General features: G+C 57.8%; 1 protein-coding gene across 2 annotated transcripts; it reads left to right on the forward strand.

Annotated features, from left to right (window-relative positions):
• The first annotated feature begins 5,461 nt into the window (after positions 1–5,461).
• On the forward strand, positions 5,462–7,450 carry COMMD5 (COMM domain containing 5). 2 transcript variants are annotated; one of them, XM_025450813.3, is made up of 2 exons: positions 5,462–5,583; positions 6,362–7,450. In XM_025450813.3, the coding sequence occupies exon 2, from the start codon at positions 6,411–6,413 to the stop codon at positions 7,083–7,085; it is 675 nt and encodes a 224-aa protein (XP_025306598.1). In that variant the 5' UTR covers positions 5,462–5,583; positions 6,362–6,410; the 3' UTR covers positions 7,086–7,450. The 2 variants fall into 2 exon arrangements, with proteins under 2 accessions (XP_025306598.1, XP_025306599.1); XM_025450814.3 differs by having other exon boundaries at positions 5,514–5,583; positions 6,320–7,450.
• Positions 7,451–10,069: the final 2,619 nt, after the last annotated feature.

Genomic DNA, 10,069 nt, shown 5'->3' on the forward strand with positions numbered 1-10,069 from the left:
AGTGAAAGGGATTAAAGGGGAAAGGAGAGAAAAATGAGTGGGAAAAATTAGAGAGGGAGACACAACATGAGAGACTCTAACTCTGGGAAACAAACAAGGGGTAGTGGAAGGGGAGGTGGGAGGGGGGTGGGGTGACGGGCACTGAGGGGGGCACTACAGGATGAGCACTGGGTGTTATGCTACATGTTGGCAAATTGAACTCCAATTAAAAAAAAAAAAAAAAAAGAGTTACGAAGTGTTCTTTGCAGTCTTTGTGGTAAACATCATCCTTCCCTCTGCTCTCCTGCATACACTCAAGAGACAGTTTTAGCTTTTTTTCTTTCTTTCTTCTCTCATGGAGACAGCCAGAGAAAGCTGGATTTTGTGCTCAGCGTTGAGGGGATCCAAGCCCAGCCCCTGCTCTGTCTCAAAGTTCCTGGATCATACTTGTAATTTTTTAAAATAACTGCTTCTGTTTACACTCCCAACAACGTGCACAAATGCTCCAATTCCTCCACATTCCTGTTCCTGTCAACATTAGTTCTTTCTTTCCTTGTGTCCTTTCTTCCTTTCCTTCTCCTCCTCCTCCTTTTTCTTTTTTTTTAAGATTCTATATATTTACTCATGAGAGAACCAGAGACCCAGGCAGCAGGAGAAGCAGGCTCCCCGCGGGGGCCCGCTGAGGGACTTGACCAGGCCGGGATGGTGACCTGGGCCCGCAGCACGCAGGGTCCAGTCGCGTCCTTAAGGGGGCGGGCTGCTATCTCCGCGTGGCTCCGATCTGCATTCCCCTAATGATTGCTGATGTCGCCCGGCTTTTCATGTACTTATCGACCGTTTGTACAAATTCTTTGAAGTAATGCCAGTTCAAGTCTTTTGCCATTTTTGACTCAGGTTGTCATGGTTTTTGTTGTTGAGTTTTAGGAGTTAACCATATAATCTGGATATTAATCCCTTACTGTGATCTATGATTGACAAGTTTATCTCCCATGTTGTGTGTTGCCTTTGTACTATGTTGATAGTGGGGTTTGTTTGAATTTTTTTTTATTGGAGTTCAATTTGCCAGCATATAGCATATCACCCAGTGCTCATCCCGTCAAGTGCCCTATTTTAATTTTTAAAAAGTTTTTATTTTAAGTAGGCTCCACGCCCAACATGGGGCTGAAACTCACAATCCTAAAATGAAAAGTCACATGTTCTACCAACTGAGCCCCAGGCACCCCTATTGATAGTGGTTTTGATGCACAATTATAATTTTTTATGAACCGAAATTTGTCTATTTTTTAATTTGTTGCCTGTGGCCTTTGTTGTTGTATTCCAGAAATCACTGGCAAATTCAGCATCATGAAGCTTTTGTCCCATGCTCATTCGAAAAATTTTGTAATTATAGGTCTTACATTTAGGTCTTTGATGCATTTTTGAGTTAATTTTTGTATATAGTGTTGAGTTCAAGTTCATTCTTTTGCATGTGGATTTCCCAGCACCATTTTTTGAAAAGGCTGTCCTTTCTCCATTGAATGATTTCAGCACCTTTGTCAAAAATTATTTGACCGTATCTATGAAGGTTTGTTTCTGGTCTCATATTTCCATCATTGCTTCATGTCTGTTGTAATGTTAGTACCACACTGTTTTGATGACTACAGTAAGTTTCAAAATCAGAAAGTATGATCCTCTGGCTTTGTTCTTTGTTTTCAAGACTGTTTGGGCTATTTGGGTCCCTAGAGATTCCATATGAACCTTAGGATGGGACTTCCTGTTTCTGAAACAAAATGTCATTGGGATTTTGATAGGGATAGCATTGAATTGCTTCAGGAATATTGACTTTTTTTTAAAGATTTTGTTTATTTATTAGACAGAGAGCACAGGTGGGGCGAGGAACAGAGGGAGAAGCAGACTCCCCACTGAGTGGGGAGCCTGATGTGGGACTTGATCCTGGGACTCATGACCTGAGCTGAAGGCCACCCAGGCGCCCAAGGAAGTATTGACATCTTAACAATATTAAGTCTTCCAATACGTAAACATGGGACGGAGAGAGAGACGCAGAGACCCAGGCAGAGGGAGAAGCGGGCTCCATGCAGGGAGCCCGATGCGGGACTCGATCCCGGATCCCAGGATCACGCCCTGGGCTGAAGGCAGGGCCACTCAGGCATCCCTATTTCCACTTTATAAAGGTTTGCTGCTGGGTCTCCCTAACATGCCTTTGCAGGCCTTATAGACCTCACTTCGTAACGGGAGGTGTATGCGGACACATAGCCACTTGATGTCCCATGGTCAGCATTCTTTTCCTACCAGAGTCCAGGAATATGCCAAGACCTCTTTCTCAAATGACATATAATTCTCTTCTGCAGATGGCACAGCCATGCTCATGCCCAAATCCCAGGACTCTGTCATTCTACCATTCTCCCCATATTTTCCAAGCGCTTGCATCATTGCACCTCTCACAGCATTTCCTCCCATTGGGTCATGCGGCCAGGTCACCACGGGTGACCTGCTTAGCAACCGAGTCACCATTTTGTGCCAGGGACCACCTACTGACCAGGACAGTGTCCTCCTCACCAGCCAGTGGGTTAGGCAGTCCCAAGTGTTCTCCCGGTCACCCAAGTATGGTTCATTTGTGTTAGTCTGGGTCCTCCAAGAAGCAGACACGAAGACTGGATTAAATATGCAAATGTCAGGGAAAGATCTGGCATGAGAGAAAATAGGGAGTCAGGGAAGATGGAGAGAGCTATCAGACCACAATTCAGGTCTGACGCAGAGAGAAAAGTTTGGGTGAAATCATCCCAGGCTTGTCCCATCTAAGCAAATTATTGAGACCAAGTCGGCCACCTGGGGACCCTGTGTATTCCAGGAATGGGCCTGCCCTAGTGTCCCTGCCATGCGCAGTAGCTGGTGGGGACCAGCCCTGAGAGGTGTGGCCTCAGCACGCCAGGGTAAGCTTCAGAGCTCAACCACGGAGCTCTTCGTTAATGAGGTTCCTGTAGTTGCAGGCGCGTCCAGAACATTCTCCCGGCCACCACAGTTGCCAAGCAAGGTATCTATTGCGTCTTTGCCAGGAACGGAAGAGCACAGGGGTTCAGGAAGCTGCTAGTGAAAATGTTCACTAATGAAATTCTTGTTTCCCTTTTTTCCTCAGTCTGAAAAGTGTAAATAGGGGCAGTAATGGGGGGTCTGTGCACAGACATGTTTGGGAGTCATATGAGACACGTGATAATGACATGTGAGAGCGGGGCAGAGGCGGCAGCCCTGCCATGGGGGTAACGATGGCCATGCCAGGCCCATGCAAAGAGCAAGGGCAGACCGGGGAAGTAGGGGCAGCCCCACAACCTAAGGACTCGCTCCTACTCCAGGGGCCAGTTGTCACTCCCAGTTTGTCACCGGTGCTTCTGAAAAACCAGCTGTAAGTCAAAGGTTCCACGACTCCTCCTCAAGTTTGATAATTTGCGAGAGTGGCTCAGAGTTCAGGAAAACACGTTGCTTGCCGGATTCCCGGTTTATTATGAAGGATGTGACTGAGGAACAGCTGGTTGGGAGAGCAGCACAAGCGGAGGGCCGAGGATGGGGCCCTCCGTCCCCTCTGACGGCGCGCCACTCTCCACATCTCCGAGTGTTCCCACCCCGAAGCTCACTGAACTCCGTATCATGCGGATTCTTGTGGAGGATTCGTCCCATGGGTGTGATCGATAATAAGCTTATTTTCCAGTTCCTCTCCCCTCTCTGGGGGACGAGGTAGGAGAACTGAGCATTCCAAGCTCCTACTCAGAGCCGCTCAGGAGCACACTGAGAGTCACCTCATTAGAACAAGACACTCCGCAGGGTGTCCGGTGGCTCAGTTAGTGGAGAATCCAAGTCTTGGTTTCGGCTCAGGTCACGATCTCATGGGCCACGAGACTGAGCCCCGTGTGGTACTCTGAGCCCGGTGTGGTACTCTGAACTCTGGGGAGCCGGCTTGAGGGTTCTCTCCCACCACCCCTCACCCCACTCCTGTGCGTGCCGTCTCTCCCTGTCTCTCAAATAAATAAATAAATCTTAAAAAAAAAAAAGACGGTCCTATGACCCAGGAAATTCCAAGGGTTTTGAGGGTAACTCCTTAAAGTCCTATCACTTTGGAAATTACAAGGTTTTTAGAAGTTTGGTGTTGAACTGCAGTCAACAGCTAAATATTAGCAGGAACTTGGGGCAGAAACATATATGTGTTTCTTATTATTTCACATTGGGAAAACTGGATGTCTACATGCAAAAGAATGAAATTGGACCCTTATCATATGTAATATGCAACAATCAACTCAAAATGGATTAAAAACTTAAACATAAGGGATCCCTGGGTGGCGCAGCAGTTTAGCGCCTGCCTTTGGCCCAGGGCGCGATCCTGGAGACCCGGGATCTAATCCCACGTCGGGCTCCCGGTGCATGGAGCCTGCTTCTCCCTCTGCCTGTGTCTCTGCCTCTTTCTCTCTCTGTGTGACTATCATAAAAAAAAAAATAAAAAAAATAAAAAACTTAAACATAAGACTTAAAACCATAAAACTCCTAGAAGAAAACGTAGGGGGAAAGCTCCTCGACATTGAATGCTTGTGTGTGATACCAAAAGCATAAGCAGGAGAACAGACCGCGAGGCCCTCCCCGGAGCAGAGGCGCTGCGATCCGCTGTGCTAAACTGAGGCGCCCCGGACCGCACCGGAGCCGGGAGTGCACCGCTGGGGGGCGTGGGGGGAGGGCGCCCCCTGCTGGCCTCCAGGCTCCGCGCTCACCGAGATGTCCCATGAATTTTCACATCAAATTGAACCCATTTTGGGGGCGCCCGGGGGCTCCGCCGAGGAGCGCCTGCCTCCAGCCCAGGCCGTGACCCCGGGGCCCGGGATCGAGTCCCGCGTCGGGCTCCCTGCGTGGAGCCTGCCTCTCCCTCGGCCTGGGTCTCGGCCCCTCTCTGTGTCTCAGGAATAAATTAAATTATTTAAAAAAAAATTGAGCCCATTTAAAAAAATTTTCTATTTATTTATTCCTGAGACAGAGAGAGAGGCAGAGACGCAGGCAGCGGGGTCTGCGCGGCGGCCTCGGCCCAGGACCAGCTCCCCGCAGCAGCGGCGCCGGGGCCGGGGGACGCGGCGGGTCCCGCGTGTTCTCCGATCTCCACCTCCGCACGGCGTGGCCCGGCCTCCGGCCCGCGTCTCCCCAGCGACCAGCCAGCGACGCGTCCCCGCGACGACCGCCGGCCGCCCCAGAGCCTCCTCTCCGACTCCTCGGCTCAGTTTGAGGCTCCGCGCCTCCCCTTCACCGCCGTGAGCGAACGGCCCGAGAGGCAGCGCACACGCCGCCGCCGCAGCTCCCCGGGAGGCCAAGCAGCCCCACGGCGGGGCGGCCGACGCGCAGCAGCGGGCGGGGGAGCCGGGACCCCGCAGACAGCGCCCCGAGCGCCCCGGAGCCGCCGGCCGAGGCCGACTGCCGCGCCAGACCACAGAGGCCCGGGTTCTCCCGCCGCCCTAGAGCCGCCCGGAAGTGGCCGCCGTCGCTTCCGGAAGTGGCCTCCGTCGCTTCCGGGGCCCGGGGCCGCTTCCGGCCTGGAGGCGGCGTGGCCCTCCGGCAGCTGCTGCGCGCGGTCCTCTGCAGGTGCGGGGGCGTCGGCTTTGGGGGCGGGGCTGGGGCCCCTCCGCGCGGAGCCGCGGCCTGCTCCCCGTTCACCGCGCGCGGGGCTCCGGAGGCCGCTCCCCGGCTGCGCACAGGCCACAGGGCCGCCCCGGCGGGCACGGCGCACGGCTCCGGCCCTGGGATCCTTGGGCTCGCGGGTGGCGGCGAGAGCGCCAGCGGGGGCAGCCGGTCCCGAGCGGCGGGCGGCCGGGCCTTCCCGGGACATCGGGCGTGGGCGCGGCCAGGAGACCCGCATCCCTCCGGGCGCCCCGGGGAGGCCCCAGGGCCAGCCCCTGCGACGCGCCGTGACATCACACCGCCCTCCCGGCCCCGCGGGTCCCGGTGCCGTCACGTGCCTCGGCCCCTCCCGCCCGCGTTGTGGGAACAGGCCTGCGTTCTAGTCCTGGGGCGGTTGTGTGTGGGCCTCAGTTTCCCTGTTGGCTCCTGCAGACCTTTGGGGCGGCTCCGCCTTGGGTGCTGTAGGGTGGCAGGTGGCCGCGGCCTGGCCGCCCGCCCCTCCGCTCTCGGGGCTGCGGTCGCTGCCCCCTGCTCCCCGTGATGTGTTCGAGGTCTCCGTGAGCCTCCTGTTGGCCGGGCCTCCGCCCGCACCCCGTCCCCCCCCCTGCCGACGCCCGGGCGCCGCCACCCGCTCTCAGCGCCCCCCTTCCCGCTGTCAGCGCCTTGAGGCCGCAGCGTCAGTCCTCATTTTCTGGCCCAGGGCACGCGGTGGTCACGGCTTCTCTTCTCCCCGCCCTGGCAGCTGCGGCGGGGACTCTCCTCGGGGCTTCCGACCGGCCGGAGAAGCAGCCATGTCTGCCGTGGGCGCCGCAGCGCCCTACCTGCATCACCCCGGCGACGGGTACGCGGGCCGGCTGAGCTTCCTGGGGGCCCAGCTCCCCCCGCAAGTAGCTGCAATGCCGCGGCTCCTGGCCGACCTGGACAGAGGCACCTTCAGAAAGCTGTTGAAGTTGGTGGTGAGCAGTCTGCAGGGAGAGGACTGCCGGGAGGCCGTGCAGCGCCTCGGGGCGGCTGCAGACCTGCCAGAGGAACGGCTGGGTGCCCTCCTCGCGGGCACACATACGCTGCTCCAGCAGGCCCTCCGGCTGCCCGCCGCCAGCCTGAAGCCCGATGCCTTCAAGGACCAGCTCCAGGAGCTCTGCGTCCCCCAAGACCTGGTCACAGACTTGGCCAGCGTGGTGTTTGGGAGCCAGCGGCGGCTCCTCAACTCTGCGGCGGGGCAGCGGGGGGCCTGGCTGCCCCGTGTCGCCGGCTTGCGGTGGAGGGTGGATGTGGCCATCTCCACCAGTGCCCTGGCCCGCTCCCTGCAGCCGAGCGTCCTGATGCAGCTGCAGCTGTCGGATGGGTCAGCCTACCGCTTCGAGGTGCCCGCCGCCAAGTTCCAGGAGCTGCGGTACAGCGTGGCGCTGGTGCTGAAGGAGATGGCCGACCTGGAGAAGAAGTGTGAGCTCAAACTGCAGGACTGACCGGGCTTGCAGCCCCACCGCAGTCACGTGGGAGGAGCCGGCCCTTCCTGGAGGCGTCCTCAGTGAGATGTAAGAATCTCATCATGTCCTACTCGGTTCAGTTGAGGAGGTTGTATTTTCCCTTTTTATTGGAAATAAAGCAACAACAAAAAAAAGTGTCCTGGGGGATCCCTGGGTGGCGCAGCGGTTTGGCGCCTGCCTTTGGCCCCAGGGCGCGATCCTGGAGACCCGGGATCGAATCCCACATCGGGCTCCCGGTGCATGGAGCCTGCTTCTCCCTCTGCCTGTGTCTCTGCGCCTCTCTCTCTCTGTGACTATCATAAATAAATAAAAAAAAAAGTGTCCTGGGAGGGCATCACACTGCGCACCCCTCCCCTGGCTGTTGGTCTTGTTCCTGGGTGAGGGCACCTGCTGCGCTGCTGAGGCCAGTGTGGTTCTGGTTTTGATTCCCTCTGGTGTCGAGCTAAGGCCCGTCTGCGGACACCGTTTGGTCACTCGGTCGGGCCTCATGTAGCATCTGACCTCCCTGCCCACTTGCTTTCGGGAACGCTGTTTAGCGTGGGCATTTCATTCCCTGGCTTCTGTCCTTGACCTCATGGAGCCAACATTCTAGCGGGGAGGGGAGACCTTACAAAGTGACTGGCAAAGCTTGTCAGAGGAGGGTAAGTGGTGCCGAAATAGAGCAAGGGGGTGGCGCCTGGCGGCCTTGGGAGATTGAGCCCTGACTCCTGTTTCTACTCGCTTCATCATCTCTGGGTCCTGGGATCACGACGTGTGGGGCTCCAAGCTCAGTAAGGAGTCTGTTGAGATTCTCTGTCTCTGCCCCTCCTCCCACTCGCACCTTTTTCTCTAAAATATTTGCCAACAACGACAACAAAAAGGGGCGCCGGGGTGGTGCAGTCGGTTAAGCAACTGCTTCGGGCTCAGGTCATGATCTCGGGGTCCTGAGTTGCAGCCCCGTGCCAGGCTTCCTGCCCAGCGGGGATTCTCCTACCTTGCTCTCCGCCCCCCCCCCCCCCCCCAGTGTTTCTCTGTCTCTCTCATAAATCTTAGGAAGAAAAAGAAAGAAAAGAAATAGAGCAGGGTCCCAGGCATGGAGGCGGGATAAAGCGCTGGGCTGTCCGTTTAAGTTGGGTCCCGTGGGGGCCCTCCTGGAGGCTGCACTGTACCCGAGACGTGGAGCAGTCGGCGGGGCGCTGCTCGCGGTGGGCGAGCTGTGGGGGCTGGGGGGGGCCCGGCCTCTGGGAGAACGGCCCCCAGTCCCGAGCCAGGTGGGTGAGTGATGGGTGCTTGCTTGAGGTGAGGGCGGAGGGCCCGGGCAGCTCTGTGCCATCACGGAATATCCCAGGTTAAATGGCTTAAAGGACAGATTTCTGTTTCCTGACGGCCCTGGAGGCTGCAGGGGGAGGTCGGTGCGGGAGGAGGCCTCAGCCAGCCAGCCTCCACTGGCCCGGGGGCCCCACAGGGAGCCTGCTTCTCCCTCAGCCTGCGTCTGTCTCAGGAATAAGTAAAATATTAAAAAAAAAAAAAAAAAGACCGCAGCCCTGTTGGGTCGGAGCCCCTGTCGCACGTCGCTTAGCCGCATCCACCCGCAGCGGCCCCTCCGTCACACCGGGGGCTAAAGCTTCAACACAGCTTTGCAGGGGACACAGTTGGGCCCTAGTGAGAGTGCACAGGTGGCAGCGGGGTCCCTTGGGGCCTGGAGTGGGCGTGTTCGGGGCCGCAACCTGGGTGACGCCTGCGGTGTCCCTGCCTCCGTGCTCCCCCCGCATCCTGGATGACAGCCCTAGTGGCTCGCAGGAGCTTCCTGCTGCTGAGCCCTTTCTGCCCCCCGCTCCTCTCGTGTGCGAGACCCTCCTGGGACGAGGCCAGTGGGGCAGGAGCAGAGGCCGTCCTGCCCTGGGCTCCCACGGCCCCACGCGGGGCGCCCCGAGCTCTGCTGCCGCCGGGCTGCTGGGCCTCCGTGCCTGTGAACGACACGCGGGAGCAGACACAAGGCCCCCAGGCCACCGTGGCCACATCGCGTCGGTGAGACGTGCTTGGGGAGGACGAAGCCGCACGGGGAGCCGCCTCCAGCTGTGGTGGGAGAGGGCTCCTGCCCCTGAGGGGGGCCCACGGGGGCTCAGGGGTGCAGGAGGCATGGGGAGAGGCCTACCCGCGCACTCGCAGGCTCAGCACCGGCACCTGCTGTCCCTGCACCTGCTGCACCTGCACCTGCTGTCCGGCCCGTGGGGGGCAGCGCTCTGCTCAGTCCCCCGCTGCTGCCCGAGGGCACGCGCTGTGCTTTGTCCACAGCGATGGCCAAGAGCAGGGACGGTGTCCGGTCCTGGGAGGCGGGGGGCACGGCGGCCGCCCTTACCTCCATCTCCAGTGCCTGGGAGCTGCGGGGCGTGACCGGGGCGTGACCTGCCCGCCGCCCGGGGGCGACCGTCGTGGGCCTGGCGGCCGCGGCGCAACAAACACCAGGCACAATCCTGTCCAATAAAAAGGTTTTAGTGTCGAGGAGATTTTAATTTCATGTCACAGAATCATTTCATCTTCGGTCCTTTAAGGCCACACTCAGGACACTGGGTCCACACAGGGCCCGTAGGACAGCAGTTGGTAGGCTGGGGGTGAGCCCCGTGCCCAGGCCGCCCCACCTGTGCTCAGTCCTCCCACTGCCGGATTCGAGGGCCACCTTTGCCTCCAGGCCCGCACAAGGCCTTGGATGCAGAGCGGACACTCCCACTTGGAAGATGACCCTTTTCCATTTTCTGGATCTTTTTCAGATCTCTGTGGAAATCTTTTTTTTTTTTTTTTTTTAAATAATCTCCACACTCAACCTGGGGCTCGAACTCATGACCCTGGGATCAATCAAGTCACGCGCTCCACCTGTGGAGGCGCCAGAGGCCCCTGTGTGGAAACTCGATGCCCGCGGATTCTTCTTCCCGGAGCGCTGAACAAATGCATCTACTGCGTTTGGGAGGCATCCGGCTGAGCCGGGC

The sequence above is a fragment of the Canis lupus genome, chromosome 13 (genome assembly GCF_003254725.2).
Source record: "Canis lupus dingo isolate Sandy chromosome 13, ASM325472v2, whole genome shotgun sequence".
NCBI lineage: Eukaryota > Metazoa > Chordata > Mammalia > Carnivora > Canidae > Canis > Canis lupus.